General features: G+C 46.2%; 1 protein-coding gene across 4 annotated transcripts in view; it reads left to right on the plus strand.

Moving 5' to 3' along the window:
* The window catches only part of vwa8 (von Willebrand factor A domain containing 8), a 104,126-nt gene that overhangs the window by 63,992 nt on the left and 21,675 nt on the right, over positions 1-18,459 (plus strand). Inside the window, exon 38 of one of the 4 annotated variants that reach the window (XM_076985533.1) lies at positions 1,948-2,275. The exons of the other annotated variants lie outside the window; for them this stretch is intronic. Coding sequence (XP_076841648.1) covers positions 1,948-2,016 — 69 coding nt within the window. The 3' untranslated portion in view covers positions 2,017-2,275. Of the gene's footprint in view, positions 1-1,947; positions 2,276-18,459 lie in introns of those variants that run through there. 4 annotated transcript variants of the gene reach the window in all.

Consider the following 18,459-nt stretch of genomic DNA (forward strand, 5'->3'; position numbering starts at 1 on the left):
AGATAGTCTGGAGCTAAGCCATGCAGCGTTTTATATGTTAATAAAAGTATTTTATAGTCAATACGGATGTCACGTTGAGGACCCCGGCCCCTCCCTTTTGGGCGTGTGTCAACGTTGTCTACGTGCTTTGTCTGCGTCAGTGGATATTCGTGGTTCGGGTTATGTCGTGTGATTAATAAGTCTCACCTGTGAATCGTCTCGTGATCACGTGGGGCTAATGTGGTTTGTCTATTTAATGTGCGCTCGCGCAGTGTCCTGTGCTCGTCGTTGTCTAAGTCTGCACGTTGCTGTGTATGTTTGATGTTTAACGTGCGCGATTGCGCAACAGTCTGAGAATAAATTGTGACGTTTGTAACGGAAAAACGGATTCTGTGTCTCGTCCGTCTGTCGTCGCCCAGCGTCACAGAACGACGAGCCTCGAAGAGACACTAAAATGCCGGGCTACAAGGGCAAGCCTAAGAAGGGCAAGAAGCCCAGTAAGCGGCACCACCATCCTTCCTCCTCTCCCCCGCGCCGCAGAGACCCGCCGACGCTGTCGCAAATGGAGGAGGACCCGGTATGCGCCCTTCAGCTGGCCTCTGCCCGGAAGGTCGAGGAAGGGGACCCTGAGCTGGCGGAGCTCTTCCGCCAGGGCGCGGTCAGGATTTGGAGGGAGCGACACTCCCCTCCTTCCCACGACCTCTCGCCTCTGGGGGTGGGTGTCTGCGCGATCGATACCACGGCATCCACCCCAGAGAACGAGTTCGATGAGGGGGAGTCCGAGGTGGAGGATTACCTCCCTTCGGCCATGGGCCCCTCTCCAGCCGTGGACCACGGTGAGGAGGAGGCGGAGGACCCGGCTCCCTCGGTCTGTCACGCCCCCACGGTGGATTATGGAGGGGGCGACGAGGGACCTCGCCCACCGTCTGAGTACGACGCGTCCACCGTATACTACGGCGAAGAGGAGCAGGCAGACTATCCCTCGTCTGAGTATGACGCGCCCACCGTATACTACGGTGAAGAGGAGCAGGCGGATTATCCCCCCTCTGAGTATGACGCGCCCACCGTATACTACGGTGAAGAGGAGCAGGCGGATTATTCCCCATCTGAGTATGACGCGCCCACCGTATACTACGGTGAGGAGGAGCAGGAGGACTATCCCCCATCCGTGTGCTCGGGAGTGTCCGAGCAAACGGACCGCGATCTCTGCACGGAGGAGGAGGGTTCCTACACGGAGGACGAAGAGGAGAGCCTTCCTTCCTCCGTGGGAACCGTAAAGGGGCGATGGACACCTGGGGAGAACGCATCCTCCACACCTTCCAGGGCAAGCTCCATGGACTATTCCCGGGGTGAGAGTCCGGTGGAGTCCATGGAAGGTATCCTAGAGGGTGAGGAACCCATGGAGACCGACGGGGGACTCCCAGGCGATGCACCAGGCGCGTCCGCCAGACGTGCGGTGCCAGGCGCGTCCGCCAGACGTGCGGTGCCAGGCGCGTCCGCCAGACGTGCGGCGCCAGGCGCGTCCGCCAGAAGTGCGGCGCCAGGCGCGTCCGCCAGACGTGCGGCGCCAGGCACGTCCGCCAGAGGTGCGGCGCCAGGCACGTCCACCAGAGGTGCGGCGCCAGGCGCGTCCGCCAGACGTGCGGCTCCAGGCGCGTCCGCCAGACGTGCGGCACCAGGCGCGTCCGCCAGCCACGCGGCACCTGACGGAGGGTTTGCAGCAAAGGCAGGCGGGGGGGCTGCCCACCGCAGCACCCGCAGCTCTCGATCCCTCTCCGCTCCTCGCACTCCTCCTGGCGCGAAGCCTGGCGCCTGTTATGTGTTTGTCTGTGCCAGTGTTCGTCAGTCTTCCCGTATGTCTGCCAAATCCCCTGTCCCCATTTGTGCCTCTGTGTGTGAGTATGCCAGTCTGTGTGTTTGTTTCTGTTCCGTTTAATGTGTCTCCCGTCTTTTCCCCCGTCTTCCCAGGGAGGGTGTTCTAGGCAGTCCGTGGCGGACGCTTCACCAAGGGCGGTCACCTCCCAGACGCAGGACTGAGCGCGTCGGATCCGCCCATCGTCGTGGGTTCGGGGCACTCGGTCCTGTTGGCACCCCGGGACGGGTAGTGCCCTTGGAGGGGGCGTCTGTCACGTTGAGGACCCCGGCCCCTCCCTTTTGGGCGTGTGTCAACGTTGTCTACGTGCTTTGTCTGCGTCAGTGGATATTCGTGGTTCGAGTTATGTCGTGTGATTAATAAGTCTCACCTGTGAATCGTCTCATGATCACGTGGGGCTAATGTGGTTTGTCTATTTAATGTGCGCTCGCGCAGTGTCCTGTGCTCGTCGTTGTCTAAGTCTGCACGTTGCTGTGTATGTTTGATGTTTAACGTGCGCTATTGCGCAACAGTCTGAGAATAAATTGTGACGTTTGTAACGAAAAAACTGATTCTGTGTCTCGTCCGTCTGTCGTCGCCCAGCGTCACAACGGAATCTAATTGGCAGCCAGTGTAATGACGATAGTACGGGACTCATGTGATCAAACTTTTTAGTTTTTGTTAAAACTCGTGCTGCTGCGTTCTGAACCAGCTGGAGTTTATCGATTTACCAGAACATCCAGCTAGGAGACAATAATCTAAACGAGAGGATATGAATGCATTGATTAGTTTTTCTGCATCACTAATATTTAATATGTTTCTAATTTTGGCAATGTTGCGCAAGTGAAAGAACGCTACCCTAGTTATATTATTAATATGTGTATCGAACGAGAGATCTGGGTCTATTGTGACGCCCAAGTTCTTTACCTCTGCGCTGGGGGTTATAGTAAAAGAATGTAGATTCAATGCTACATTATGTATCTTGTCTCTCGCAGCCCTAGACCCAACTATTATTAATTCTGTTTTATTGGGATTTAGTGCTAGAAAGTTACACGCCATCCAATGTTTTATCTCTTCTACACATTTCTCAATCTTACTGTTTGCGCCTAAATCATCGGGTTTTGCCGATTCCTCTCCACACTTACAACAAAATGTCTTCCCTGTAAAACGTTTATCTCACCATTGTGGTACAGCACCTACAGGTATGCACTGAGATTCCTCAAGTCCCTCACTCTCCTTCCTTCTTGGACAATGCTTGGTCTCGGCCACTTCAGCCTCTAACTGCCGAATCCTCCTCTCCAGTTGCTCTCGAGTCGGGGAGAGCACCCGACTTCGCTCCACACTGTTCTCTTCTGAAGCCATGTGGATTTTAGCTCAAGCCTTAGAGGTACTCAAACCCAAGTGACGTTTCTTCCTCGTCTCTTTTAATTCTGTCTCGTCTCATGCTCAAATGCCCTAATTCATAATGGTAGTTCAGAAAATGGGATACATTTCCCTACAGGTTTTTCCAGTGTCTCTTTGAGATGCAGCGCAGCAATTAAAACCTCATTCCAGCAGCCTCAGAACTGCTTTGTCAGCTGTATATCTGCAGTTCCACCTGTAAGGTCACCATGTTCTACTACCTCTTGAATAATGGAGTGAAGATGGCAGAGGTAGTTGGATGCTTTCTCCCCATTATTCTGGTGAGTTTCCAAAAATTGTTTATACAACTTCTCACTGTCAGGGCTGGACCCAGGACCGTTCCCCCTGTCGCCACTAGAGGGCGCGCTCTACCCACGTCTGTCAGGGCTGGGTCCAGAACCGTCCCTCCGGTCGCCACTAGAAGGAGTGCTAGACTGAATGCGCAAACGAGATGCAATCAGCGGTGAGGACCTGCAGCTGTGTCTTCCCCTATTTAACAGGCACAGTTGCAGTGCCTCACTGCTGAGTTATTCGTTGCTACTCGCACGTGCTGCCAGCCAGTATACTACTCCTCTCTAGTGCGTTCTCTCTCTCTCGTTTGTTTTGTCTTTCCCCTGTTCCACTTCGAGTCTCTCTCCTGCGCCCTTCCTGGCCTACCTCAAGTTTTCCTTCACTGTTCCCTTCCTGTATCATTGTTTCATTATTTTGTTCGTTTGTGCTCCTGTTTTGTGCAGACACGTTGAGTTATTGCCTCCGTGTGTTTTCTGTTGGGATTTTCAGAGACGTATTCTCTGCTTTTATTTTCTGCGTTTCCCGCTCCTCGCGGAGGCCTCAGTTCACCGTTTGTGTTTGGAGTTTGCTCCTGAGCCCATCAAACAAAAAACCCCGTGGGTCCTCTGTAGTCAGTGGACCCACGTTACACTCACCCCCTGCTATATTACCGTAGATGTTCTCTAACTCTCGGAATACTAGACTATCTAGTATTACTTGACACTGACAATTTTCAGATAAGTGGGTAATAATTGAGGACTTGTCTAGCATGTAAGTGCCATGTGCTGAAATCCACTTCATTTGAAGGTTTGGGGGAGACACCTCAAAGTCAAAGTCAAAGTAGGCTTTATTGTCAATTCCTTCACATGTTCTGAACATACAAAGTAATCGAAATTACTACAGACATTTCAACATATTTACGACATAAAAGACAGTACGCAGGAATACAATGTAACAAATAGATATGTGGTTGTGATAAATAGTGATGAGTAGTCCTGAGTTGGTGTTTCACACCGAGAAGTGTTAATAAAAATAAATATTATTTGTGCAAATGGATTTTGTGCAATGGATCACCTTAGCAGCAAGGTTGGTTTAGTCACAGTAGCAGCAACAGAATGCTGTTTGTGCAAGAGGCATTAAATTGCAAGAAAAAGTTCATTGTGTGCATGTGTGAAGTGGAGGGGGGGGGGGGGTTATTTCCATAATAGTCCGGGTGAGGCTGAGTGAAGGGAATTCAGCATCCTTACCGCCTGGTGAATGAAGCTGTTTTTGAGTCTTGTGGTGTTGGAACGAAGACTTCTGTACCTTCTCCCAGAAGGGAGGATGCTGAACAGACTGTGTGCAGGGTGGCTTTTATCACTTGCAATCGTTATTGCTTTCTGAGTGAGGCACGTAGTATATATGTCCTGTATGGATGGTAGTGGAGCCCCAATGATCTTGTCAGCTGTTTTCACAACACGCTGCAGTGCCTTCCTATTGGTCTCAGTGCAACTTCCTCCCCACACAGTGATGCAGCTGGAGAGAATGCTTTCGATGGTGCCTCAATAGAAAGTGGTCATGATGGATGGAGGGGCCCTTACCTGTTTGAGCTTGCGCAAGAAATAGAGGCGCTGCTGTGCTTTCTTCACCAGTGATGTTGTGTTGGTGGTCCAAGAAAGATACTCGTTGATGTGCACGCCCAGGAATTTGGTGCTGGTTACCTGCTCCACAGGTGCACCGTCGATGGTTAGGGGTGAATGTTGTGTGTTGCCCTTCCGGAAGTCAACAACAATCTCCTTGGTCTTGTTGATGTTTAGCAGGAGATTGTTGTTCTTGCACCACGTAGTCAGAAGGGTGACGTCCTTCCTGTAATAGGTCTCGTCGCCTTTTGTGATAAGACCCACTAGAGTGGTGTCGTCTGCAAACTTCACTATGTGATTTTGTGCTGTATGTTGTTGTGCAGTCATGTGTCAGTAGGGTGAAGAGTAATGGACTGAGCACACAACCTTGGGGGGTCCTGTGCTCAGTATAGTGCTGCTTGAGGTGTTGTTGCCTACTTGTACTGCTTGTGGTCTCTGGCTGAGGAAGTCTAGCAGCCAGTTGCAGAGGGAGGTGCTAAGCCCGAGCTTGCTAAGTTTGCAGATGAGTTGTTGGGGTATTATGGTATTAAATGCCGAGCTGAAATCTATGAATAGCATTCGCACGTATGAGTCCGTTTTGTCAAGATGGGTGAGGGCTGGATGAAGGGCAGAGCAGATTGTATCTTCTGTGGATCGCTTTTCACGGTATGCAAACTGACAGGGGTCCAGAGTTGGTGGGAGGGTTGTTTTAATGTGTGTCTTGACTAGCCGTTCGAAGCACTTCATAATGATGGGAGTTAGTGCCACAGGACGCATCTCTGTGTGCATCTCTGCTGTCCTTGAAGTGGGTGGTTACTTTCTGTGTATACTCCCGTTTTGCTCTCTTGATACCTCGGGACAGGTTGGCACGTGCTCTCTTCAAATCCATTTTATTTTTGGATCTGAACGCCTCATCTCTGACCCTCAGCAGCTCGTGGACATCACTGGTCAACCAAGGTTTCTGGTTTGCCCGAGTAACAATGGCCTTTGTGTGGGTTACATCATCGATGCATTTTGTGATATAGGAGATGACGGTGTCTGTGTACTCCTCAAGATCTGTGTGGTCATTGTCAGTGGCTGCCTCTTTAAACATTTCCCAATCTGTTTTGCCAAAGCAGTCTTGGAGAGCAAGGGTCGCCCCCTCTGGCCACACCCTTATCTGCTTCTTGACTGGTTTGATTGCCTTCCCACTTTGTTTGTATGCAGGCCGTAGTAGAACAGTGATGTGGTCAGAGAATCCAATTTGGGGGAGGGGAGTGGCTTTGTCCGCACCTTTGTGAAAGGTGTAGACCAGGTCCAACGTGTTCTCCCCCCTTGTTGGGAAGTTAACGTGCTGATGGAGTTTTGAGAGAACTGTTTTGAGCTCAGTGTGATGAAAGTCTCCAGCGAAAATAAGAAAGCAGTCCAGGTGTGCAGTTTGTTGTTCACTGATGGCCTGGTATAATACATTTAGTGTTGTATTCCTATCAGTGTTGTTGTTGGTGGGTGGGATGTAGACTGCAACCAGTAAAATCGCAGTAAATTCTCTGGGCAGATAGAAGGGGCGACATTTTATCACCGTAAATTCCACTAGTGCTGAACAGTATTTGCCTACTACCACAGTATCGCGGCACCACTCATTATGAATGTAAACACAGATACCGCCGCCGCGAGTCTTCCCTCCGTTTGCGAAGGCTCGATCAGCCCGGTAGCATGCTAACTGCTCCAGTTGTACAGCGGAGTCTGGAATGTTGTCATTAAATCAGGTTTCTGTGAAAATCAGCACACAACAGTTACTCACTGTGCGATTCGTTGATCTCAGCAGTCGTACATGATCCATTTTATTGTCCAGTGAACGTACGTTTGCCAGGAGGATTGATGGTATCGCTGGATGAAGTGGGTTAGCCGTTAGCCTAGCCCGAATACCTCCACGCTTGCCCCGCTTCTTTACCCTCGCACACCGTTTCCTGTGTTTCCTTACTCGGAGAGGGAAAATACGAGAGTCCGGTGTTGCCTTGGGCCAGCTGAGACCGAGTTCCTCTAGCGTTTCTGTTGCCGCATAGTCCAAGACGTTGCAAATCTTGTTCCTGATGTTTAGTAGAGTCTGTCGGCTGTACTTGTATTCCATTGTAGACTGACGGAGCGAACACGTAACATTAGAATTTACAGACGAACGCGTATTAGACAAACATAACACCGTAGTTAGGAGAGCGAGAGGTCGCTGCGTCTACACGCGCCGCCATCTTGCAGTCATGTCTGCACCTGATAATACCCTCAACTTCCTGGGGGTTACTGGCTGTGCCTCACTTCCATGCTTTACGATGTGCTCCACTATCACCCGTTAGCACCGCAGAAGGCAGTGGAAATACTAAACTGGAGGGCCATGCAACGGCATTTGCACTGTCTCCTCTTTCTTCAGAGTTCCCACGTATGAACGTCGCAGGACATGAAGATTCTGAAGCTTTAGATGCAGGAGTTACCAGACCTTTTGACTTATCTGAGGGTGTTTATTTAGAGCTCCTGGGCTAACATGCGTTAGGGCCTTTGAGCTGGTAACATCCGGCAAGGGCTCATGGACTTTATTTGAGTCGTGCTCCTCTATCTGAACTACTTGTCAAGGAGGTCCATCCCCTGCATGGGGCTGTGTGCTTTCTAATAACAAGGGCATGAGACTCTCTTTGAACTGACATAGAATCGTTGTATGATTCTTACCCACACCCTGCAATATAGCTGGACCTGCAATATAACCGGGCACTCGGGGTCAAACCCACTTGGCTCAGAATTAAAATGTTTTTTTTTTCTTTCAAGTTGGCTTGCTCATTAGGGATCTGGACCCATACGATTATAAAGCTGCTTTGTAACAAAACATGTGTTGTGAAAAGCGCTATATACACTACCGTTCAAAAGTTTGGGGTCACCTAGACAATTTTGTGTTTTCCCTGAAATCTCATACTTTTATTTATCAAATGAGTTGCAAAATGAATAGAAATATAGTCCAGACATTGACAAGGTAGAAATAATGTTTTTTTTTTTTTTTTGAAATAATTTTCTGCTTTAAACTTTGCTTTCGTCAAAGAATGCTCCCTTAGCAGCAATTACAGCATTGCAGACCTTTGGCATTCTAGCTGTTAATTTGCTGAGGTAATCTGGAGAAATTTCACCCCACGCTTCTAGAAGCCGCTCCCACAAGTTTGATTGGGTTAATGGGCACTTTTTTCGTACCATACGGTCAAGCTGCTCCCACAACAGCTCAATGGGGTTGAGATCTGGTGACTGCGCTGGCCACTCCATTACCGATAAAACACCAGCTGCCTGCTTCTTCTCTAAATAGTTTGTGCATAATTTGGAGGTGTGCTTTGGGTCATTGTCCTGTTGCAGGATGAAATTGGCTCCAATCAAGCGCTGTCCACAGGGTATGGCATGGTGTTGCAAAATGGAGTGATAGCCTTCCTTATTCAAAATCCCTTTTACCTTGTTCAAATCTCCCACTTTACCAGCACCAAAGCAACCCCAGACCATCACATTATCTCCACCATGTTTGACAGATGGTGTCAGGCACTCTTCCAGCATCTTTTCAGTTGTTCTGTGTCTCACAAATGTTTGTCTGTGTGATCCAAACACCTCAAACTTTGATTCATCTGTCCATAACACTTTTTTCCAATCTTCCTCTGTCCAATGTCTGTGTTCTTTTGTCCATATTAATCTTTTTCTTTTATTAACCAGATATGGCTTTTTCTTTGCCACTCTGCCCTGAAGGCCAGCATCCCGGAGTCGCCTCTTTACTGTAGACGTTGACACTGGCGTTTTGCGGGTACTATTTAATGAAGCTGCCAGTTGAGGACCTGTAAGGCGTCGATTTCTCAAACTGGAGACTCTAATGTACTTGTCTTCTTGCTCAGTTGTGCAGCGGGGCCTTCCACTTCTCCTTCTACTCTGGTTAGAGCCTGTCTGTGCTCTCCTCTGAAGGGAGTAGTACACACCATTGTAGGAAATCTTCAGTTTCTTGGCAATGTCTCGCATGGAATAGACTTCATTTCTCAGAACAAGAATAGACTGTCGAGTTTCAATTGAAAGTTGTTTTTTTTTTCTGGCCATTTTTTGAGTTTAATCGAACCAACAATTGTAATGCTCCAGATTCTCAACTAGCTTAAAGGGAGGTCAGTTTTATAGCTTCTCTAATCAGCAAAACTGTTTTCAGCTGTGCTAACCTACTTGCACAAGGGTTTTCAAGGGTTTTCTAAATATCCAATAGCCTCCTTACAGAGTTAGCAAACACAATGTACCATTAGAACACTGGAGTGATAGTTGTTGGAAATAGGTCTCCATACATCTATGTAGATATTGCATTAAAAACCAGATGTTTACAGCTAGAATAGTCATTTACCACATTAATAATGTATAGAGTGTATTTTTGATGCATTTAATGTTAGCTAAATTGAAAAAAAACTGCTTTTCTTTAAAAAATAAGAACATTTCTAAGTGACCCCAAACTTTTGAACGGTAGTGTAAATAAATTTGACTTTGACTAGAACGTGCTCAAACTGCACAGTATACAACCAACTGAGAGAATACATCTTACAGTTCATCATCCATATAAAACTTTTTCTGTGTGTATGTCCACGCAGTTCCAATTTCACAAGGGTACAAAACAGTTTCCTGATAACAAGGGGGACCCTAAAAAAATAGGGGTTGTACAGTCGAGCATGAGGTCCCACTCCACGCGCCAGACCCCAACAGATGCACTCAGATTTTTGCGCAGAATCCTGGATGAAATCTCTTCAGTCCTGTCCGGTATAAACCTGTCATAAGCATGGAAAGACTCAAACTAGACACCAGTCTTCGCTCGTAGGGTGACAATATGCAGCCAGCACAATACTGGAGGCACATAACGTGCTCCCCTGTGCTACATCTGTGCTAGCAGACACTGAGGCAAATACATACATACCATAATGTAAATGTGCCATATTTTTGTCAATTGTGATTTTTCACCGCAATCGAAATTTGTCCTCTGCTTTTTACCCATCTGTGCAGTTAGAACACACACACACACACTAGTTATTACTAGGGGGCTGTGGATCACACGTGCCCAGAGCGATGGGCAGCCCTAGCCCGGCGCCCAGTTGGGGTTAGGTGCCTTGCTCAAGGGCACCTCAGTCATGGCCTCAGGTCTGGGAATCGAACCCACGACCATCCGGTCACAAGACCAGTTCCCTACCACCAGGCCATGACTGCCTGGTGGTAGATGCAATTGTAACCATGCAACCTGCCTCACAGCATACGGCTGCACTACGCTTAAAAACACAGGCTACCTCTTTGAATGCAGTAGAATAAAAATAAAATGTAAAATATATACACCTGGTTACAGAAGTGGCAGATAATGGGGGATGGCCAACAATAGGAGCTACCAAGGTAATATTTAATATAGTTATTTTCCATCTCCTATACATAATCATATCCTGGTATTGACTTGAGGCTTGACTTAGACTCTAGCCAAAAGACTCATGACTTGACTTGGACTCCAGTCTAAAGACTCGTAACTTCACTTGGACTCCAGTTTTACTTCAGTTTTAAAATAGTAGCAGCACTACAATGCCTAAAGCACTCGTGCAAGTACAATACACACTGACTTACTGTTGTACTAAGAATAGTCCTCAACCCAGACGTGATGCAGCCATCACTGGGTCTGTGATCTGAAAGTGACCACTAATTAATAAGGTATGGATGGCTGATGAAGTTATGGCCCATTTCCACTAGGGCCTGCTTGGCGCGGTACGGTTCGATTCGCGACGGTTTGTGAGTGTTTCCATTAGTACCAGATCCCAGTCTGCCGGTCCCTTCGGGTACTATTTTCGTACCGACTCGCTCGAGGTTCTAACCATTCTGAAGCGGTACAGTTCTGTGACGTGGAGGAACAGCATGACACTGATTGGCCAGGGAGTGTCGTCACAGGTTGCGACAGGAAAGCGACTCCTCCGCTATGCTATGGACTCCTCAGCCATTTTTAAAACCCAAGGAGTGAAGTCTGTTCCCTGGTCAAACGCCGAGGTACAAACCTTTCTGTTAATAATCAGCGATCAAAAAATCCAGGGCGAACTGGACGGGGCCACTAGAAATGTAAAGGTTTTTAGCGAGGTTTCCGCGCTAATGGCCACTCATGGCTACTAGCGGTCCGTTCAGCAGTGCCGGTTGGTCCAAGCTAAAAAAAGCTTAATAGCGATTACCGGGCGGTGAAGGACCATAACGGACGCAGCGGAGCAAAACCGCAAAGACTGGAAATGGTTCCAGCAAATGGATGCCATATACGGTCACCGGCCAGCCAGTAACGGAAGAGAAAACGTGCTGGACACGACAATGTCGGTGCTGGAGGCCACGGAGAATGGTGAGTGTACTTGTGAACACCATGCGAGACAGACGCCAGTAAAAGCACACAAAATGTTGCTTGTAGTACTATAAATATTTATTTCATATAAAGCTATACGTTATTTTTAGGTAATTTGCTTTTTGCACTTTTTTTAACTATATATTATTTACATATGTTGTACTTTAAATATCTATATTTCATAATAAAGTTTGATTTCATTTGATTGTATGACTGATGCTTTTTATGCAGGGTGTGTTCAGCCTGTTTGAGTAATACCAAATTATTATCAATAATTAGAGCAACCACATACAATAATGAAGATAAAGATAAATAAGATACAATAATGGTATGTGTTAAGGGTCATCGACCGGTGTTGTGGTCGCATACAAATGATGTCACGACACTACAACCCGCACGCCAACAGCGACTCCACCCACATTGTGGTGGTCCACCATTGTAATGGAAACACAACGCGACCGTACCGTTCCGTTGCGAATTGATCCGTATTGAACCGTACCGCGCCAAGCAGGTCCTAGTGGAAATGCGCCATTACAAGCCAACAGATTGTCTACAGTCTGTGACAGTACACATATAAAATAGATATACCTGATGAAGTGGCCAGTGAGCACAGTGCAGTTCTGAGTGGGTGGAGACTGTATATAATGACTGAATACCCCATATTAGTCATTTCACAATGAAGCACTTTTGTAATGCTGAATGATTTAAATTTTTGAGGTTTCAAATTCGGTATTGTTATTGTAGTATCTTTGTGTACCATGTGGTGGCAGTATTGACCCTGAAATGCATAAATATTTAAATATTTCTATTTTCAGTGGAGGAGGTAACATGTTTAATGAAAATGTAATTCTTTCTTTCTTTGTAACCACTTTTTGGACCATTGGATTTTTTCTATTGTCTAATGTGTATGTATATTTTCATTCCCCTTTTTAATAATAATAATAATAATGCCATAAACACCTCCAGACCTGGTGTGTGTGCTGTTTAAACGTTTTCAGTGTCATATCTTGTACTCACATTTACAGCTCAGTTTGTTATATAACTATTCTATATTCTTCCACGAGATATGGGTGTGGGGTGGTGGTGGTGGCTATAAATCTGTAGTGGTTCACACACAGCTGCCATCTGGGAAGATGTTCCTGGGAAGATGTTCCTGGGGAGATGTTCATGGGGAGATGTTCATGGGGAGATGTTCATGGCGCTGATCCACTGCTGCTCTTCGTGAAACAGAGATCATTGCTGCTCTGATGGAACTGGGCCGCTCGATGCATCAGACCAGCCAGTTGCAGACATAAAATGGTCCACATCCTCCAAACCTTTTAAAGCAGCATGATCACATCTGAAGGACTTAAGGACACTGAGATGTTAGTGCAGTATGTTCTCATGTTTAACGCAGTCGTGTTTGAAGTAGAAGCTTGGTAGTCTGCTGTGAGTCCAGTGATTCTGAATTGAACTGTCCACTAAAGCTAGACATATCTGATACGTACTGTGGGTAGATTGAGTTCTTGAAACAGTGCCTGAACTCAGCTGGCGGTATTCCTAACGGAGTGCCACGCACCACCCTGCTAGCACTGATTTAGCTTCACATTCAGAGCATGAACACCCGTCACTGCAGGGTGTGTTTATCCGTCTCACTACACTCACTTTCCTTGGTGCCTCTGATTGTTACACAACCTCGAAAGCTGTTGAGTTCTGAGCTCAAGGCTCCCTGATAGCACACAGTGCTCATCAAATATTTGCACATACCTGAGCCCTTGCTATCTTACAAAAAACCTCTTTGAACAATGATTCTTAATGTAGCACGGTTTTGCTATTTGCCAGAGTAAGATTGTGTCCACAGAGGATGTATAAGCGGGAGAGAAAGAGAAACCCAGACCTTAGTCTGACACCATCTCACTGTCATCACACTGCCACTCCTTTGTTTATCAGTGAGGATTGAGGGTGGATATCACAACCCCAGGACTGGGGTAATCCTTAACAGCCAATGGAACCCTCTCAGGACCAATCACACAGTGGTTAATCCTCCCCTGCTCCTGGCTGACCTAATCCAGATGGCTGAGTGGGTGTGCTCAACTGGAGAGTCGCAGTGGGATTAGTGGTGTTAAACATCCTGGATTAGAGAGACAGAGTCAACCTTCCCACATCATGAGATGAGTCTGTGTCACACAGCAATTGCTCCAGTGATGATTGCAGTGTTTGAAGTTATAATGTTAAGTGGTGAGACTCCAAACCTGTCTAAAAATGTAGACGTGCTGGCAGTATTCCTCATGCTGGCAGTATCTCTTCATCTCTTCAGCTTCCTTTTCCCTATCAAGCCTGGGAACCTCTAAATGCTGGAATGTCTCTGGCATGCTGCCTTCCTGGCTTACTCTGCCTTGATGTATCTGCTATATGAGTTAATGGAGAGAGTGACGGACACGTTCCTGTGATGGCCTCCAGCCGACGGAGGAAGTGTGTCTCCAGAGCCCAGCTGGGATCTCCGCCATCACTGCCTCATTGCTCCACTGCAGACTCACTCACTTCTCTAAGTTTTAGTCCGCTTGCGTCTCCTCTTCTCCTCTCTGTTTCCTCTCTGTCACTCCTCTTCTCCTCTCCGTCTCTTCTCTGCTCTCTTTGCTCTCTTTTGCCTCAGCTCTCTCCCATATTTTCATACTGTGTTCAATCACAGCATTAGTCTGAATGGCACTTGTGTTAGAGGTTGAGGTGGTGCATTCCTGCCACAAGGTGGCGCTCTTGTCCCTCCATTCTCGCTGTCTCAGGCTTTTTTAGATTATTAGGCCCATAAATCTCCCCCAGCTCTCTCTGGCCAGATCAATCTGACATGCTGTGTGTCTGTTCTCGGTCTCGGTCATGGCTGCCACCATGAGTGTAGACACAGCCTGGCGGGAGAGTTTGGTGGGCAGCACCAGCGACAGCACCACACCCCCTCCACCCCTCACACCCCCTCCACCCCCCACACCTGTCCTCCACCCCTCGCTCCCCTCAGCAATAACAAGGACCTAAAAAAACCATCATAGCTCTGCTGTCCTGCTAAAAGTTTGCTGACTGTGTCCATCAGTGACCTGACTAAATGCTAGTCAGATCTGAGCACCTGTTTTAGTCAGATTAGGAAGTTTTTGTTTCTCAGCACATCGCAGAGAAGTAATTGAGAAGGTTAGCCCAAAGCACCAACCTTCTCAGTCATGTAGTAAGAGTGTGTGATTGATAGTAGTTTTGTTTGTTAAGTGCTGAATCTGTGGTAACCTGCCCAGGCAGTGCATGTAGAGCAGTACTGTGTGAGAGTGCTGAGTGTTGAGGTCTGGAGGCATTTCCTCAGTCAGTTGTTTTGAAGCCCCTGCACTGTCCCCATGAAGGAGTCCATTATGAGGTCATAGCAATCTGTCACTTGTCCGTGTCTGCTTGGCTGGGGGTCGAGCTCTGTTCCTCTCCTTAATTAAATCCATGTTATTAGAGAACAACACCCCCCACCCATGTATAGACACACATGGAGACGTAAACACACACATACAGACGTCAGACCTGTGGAATGTCTGCCTTTGTTCCAACACTTCTATTGTTCCCTGAGGCAGTTGATGCAACATTTGTGGTACACTGAAGGATAATCATTCAGCACGTTAAAGTCTCCTGTTTATATTCACATTCATATTGCATTGTCCTTTATTAAGACATCTCAGATTGGAACTCTGCAGGCAGGCAGTGGAGGCTGGAATTAGCTGTATGCAAACACAGCCGTCCAAAGATGGCAGAGCGATGACGTCCAGCCCGAAGTGTAGTGTGACACGGGGGAGTCACGTGGGGAATGTCATCTAGGCTAGCCTGACGCCAACGTCACACACTTGACCCGCTATATGCGTTTAAAGTGAGAGAGAGACAGACAGCGGGAAAGTCGGTCATCCTGGAGGTGTAAACTGAGATCCCCATGTGGAAGTGACTGAACATTGACTCACCTCTGTCCGGCCTTAACGTGGAAAACTGCTCGTGATTACATCAGAACATGGGTGGAATGGGGTAGGCTGATAACGAATGCATCGATAACGTTCTAATGATAAAATACATTGTACCTAATCTACATTTCAAAAGGACAAATATAAAGGCACAGGCTGTGTGAATGAGAAGGCATCATACAGGCCTCTGGTGGTTCTGAGGCAGTTTTAGTGTCTTTCAAAGCAGATTTGGCATCTTCCTATCCAGTCTGTGGTTTCTGATTGTCGTCGTTGTGATGGTGGAGGAAGGGTTGAAGCAGGCTGCTTCTGTCTGTGGTGAGGACATTAGCAGATCATTATCACGCTGTCTCCAGCTAAAGACGCCAGGTAGGGTTTGGGTGGAGGAGGGCTACACTTTCCCCTTTAACCTTTAGAACATTCCGTCTGCTGTCTGCAGATCACAGTCCCAGATTAGGGTGTGTCCTTCACACACATTCTGCATGTCGGGGGTGTATGTGTGTGTTTGTGAGTGTGTAAAAAGAGATGGAGTCTCATGGCTCTGGATCTCAGTGTAGATCACTGCTGTGGCCAGGCCGTCACAACTGTGGTATTGCCGTGTTATCGCCTCCCTGTTTATCCGTGCCACATCTGATCCAGGGTCCCCATAACCCCGTCTCAGTGGCTCCACATGAGGCTACTGTGGGCACACAGTTAGACAGGACTCCTTTCCATTACACGTGGGCATGAGTGATTTATTCCCCTGAACACTTGGACTGATGAGCACTTTTTTCTCTTATAACCTTTGCAGTTTTGTGGTGTGTATTCTAGTTTTATTTGAACTCAAGTGTATTCAGAGGGTTAGTGTTAGTGAAGCCTCCTGCCAGGCACTCATGTTGAGATGCAACTGTGTTGACCCTGTGATGACCCTGCACTGACCCTGCGCTGACCCTGCGATGACCCTGTGCTGACCTGTAAGAGGGAGGACCGGGTTTGGAATGGGAGGCTGCACATACTACGACCCAAATTGCCTCGGCGGGTCTGATTAGGGCCTCATCATTGGTGCAGATCACTGTCTAGAGATGTTCCAGCCTTGACCCTGCTAATGCATGCCCGCTGAGCTGGCCCACCAGCCTGTGTATTTCTGAGACTTGTGTGTATATGTGTTATGTGCAAATCTCAAATCTCAGAAGAGTCTGACGTGTGTGTCAACAAACACAACAAGCTGCCGTGTGTCAGACGCTTTAGCTTCAGTGTAGTGGAAACAACCATGTGCTGCAGTGTCTGCTGTTCCTCAAGTACTGTTGGATGTTATGACAAATGGATGAAGTGTAAGTGAACGTCACCTTCAGCTGTGCCAGAGGTCCAGCCTCAACAACATGTGGAGGTGCTGGAGAACTTTTTGGGGCACCCACAGGACACCATACACTGTAAAAAAAAACAGTTTTTTTACCGGTTTTTCCCAATAAATTTTACAGTTTTTTCCTGTATTTTAAAATGACAGGGAAAGTGTATTACAATTACCAGAACAAACTGTTTATTTAAAAATGTCATGTGATTTAACAAGAAAAATCTGTATAAATTAAATACATTATAAATATGTTTTTTACCAATTCTTAGATAATAATTTTAACTAAACAAACTGTAAAAAGAAAGTAATATTGATTAATCTTATTGAGACAAAGTAATAGAATCTTCTGGAATTAATTTCAAGGAAATATTACAAGACAACATTGATGCATGTTTTAATTTAAGTTTTGACATGTTAAATATGTGATTTTCATGTTATAAAAGTGAGTAAAAAGTAAAATGTTCTTGACTGTGATTTATTTTTATATTTATAACATACATAGAGTTAAGGCGTTCCAGATCCATCTCATTTTCAATCCACTATTAAATATGCACTGTATCTGTATCACTGTATCTACACTGTAAACCCGGATTAGGTTTTAATAAATTATTTTAGTAATCATTAATTATTATTTCATGTTTCGTAAAAAATATTGTCATTACTAAATAAAACTAGTTGTTATCATTATTGAGCTGAAATAGGCATTGCAATGATCATGTTAAGTAAAGATAACTGAATATGTTAAGTTTATGATTTGTAGGGGTGGTGCCTGTTTGAATCGGACCACTGCACAGTGTGCATGAAGAGTTGTTCTGGTTGTGCATATTGTTTGAAGAACCTTTCGTTATCACCCCGCTGCAGCCCAAATGTATGAGTTTTGAAATCAGTGTTTCTTCAAATGAGTATTTGCAATGTTGTCAGCTTTCAGTGCATGTAACTTATTTAGTTAACGCGTAATATATTCCTATCGGTTCATGTGTCTGGCATTCCTGTCCGATCATAGTTTAACTATAACCGTAGCGTTGAAATGTGTGTTCTGACGGTTCGGAGTTTATGGCTCATTTTAACTATTAATGTTATATATATTTTTATATTGAAGCGTCGGTCCAATGGGGGACGGCGCTACTTCCCATGAGTCCCTGCGACTCCGGTATTGTTCTCTGTTAATGTGATGTCTATGCATGTGTTGATTAATTGTGTACTTGATTATGTGCATTACTTGGTTTAAGTCCCCCTTCATCAATTTATGTAGTTGTACTGTGTGAATTATTCTATGCCATGTTTGTGTAGTGTTGTAGTGTTATTGCCGTTCCCTCATGTTTTTGTGTCTAAATTAAGTCTCTTCTGCGTGATCGTGGGGTCTGGCGTGATTATGTTGTTGAGGCAGTTTGAATTAAAAAAGCCTTCTGCTGCGGTGGATCTGTTTGCTACCTCTCCTTCCTAAACCACACTGCAATATTGTTATAATTGAATGTGAACTAGAGTAAAGACCACATTCAATTTTAGGAATATTTCCTGTAAAATGACAGTGTTGCATGTTAAGTGTTATAATCACCGTTTTTTTACAGTTTATGTATGTTTTTAAATTTACAGTATCTTTTTTTACATAAACTGTAAATTTTCTGGAAACAGGGGCGCCAGAAAATTGCCATTTTTTTACAGTTTATGTATGTTTTTAAATTTACAGTACTTATCTGTTTTTTTACAGTAATTTTCTGGCGCCCCCATTT

The sequence above is a fragment of the Brachyhypopomus gauderio genome, unplaced genomic scaffold, assembly GCF_052324685.1.
Source record: "Brachyhypopomus gauderio isolate BG-103 unplaced genomic scaffold, BGAUD_0.2 sc40, whole genome shotgun sequence".
Classification (NCBI taxonomy): Eukaryota; Metazoa; Chordata; class Actinopteri; order Gymnotiformes; family Hypopomidae; genus Brachyhypopomus; species Brachyhypopomus gauderio.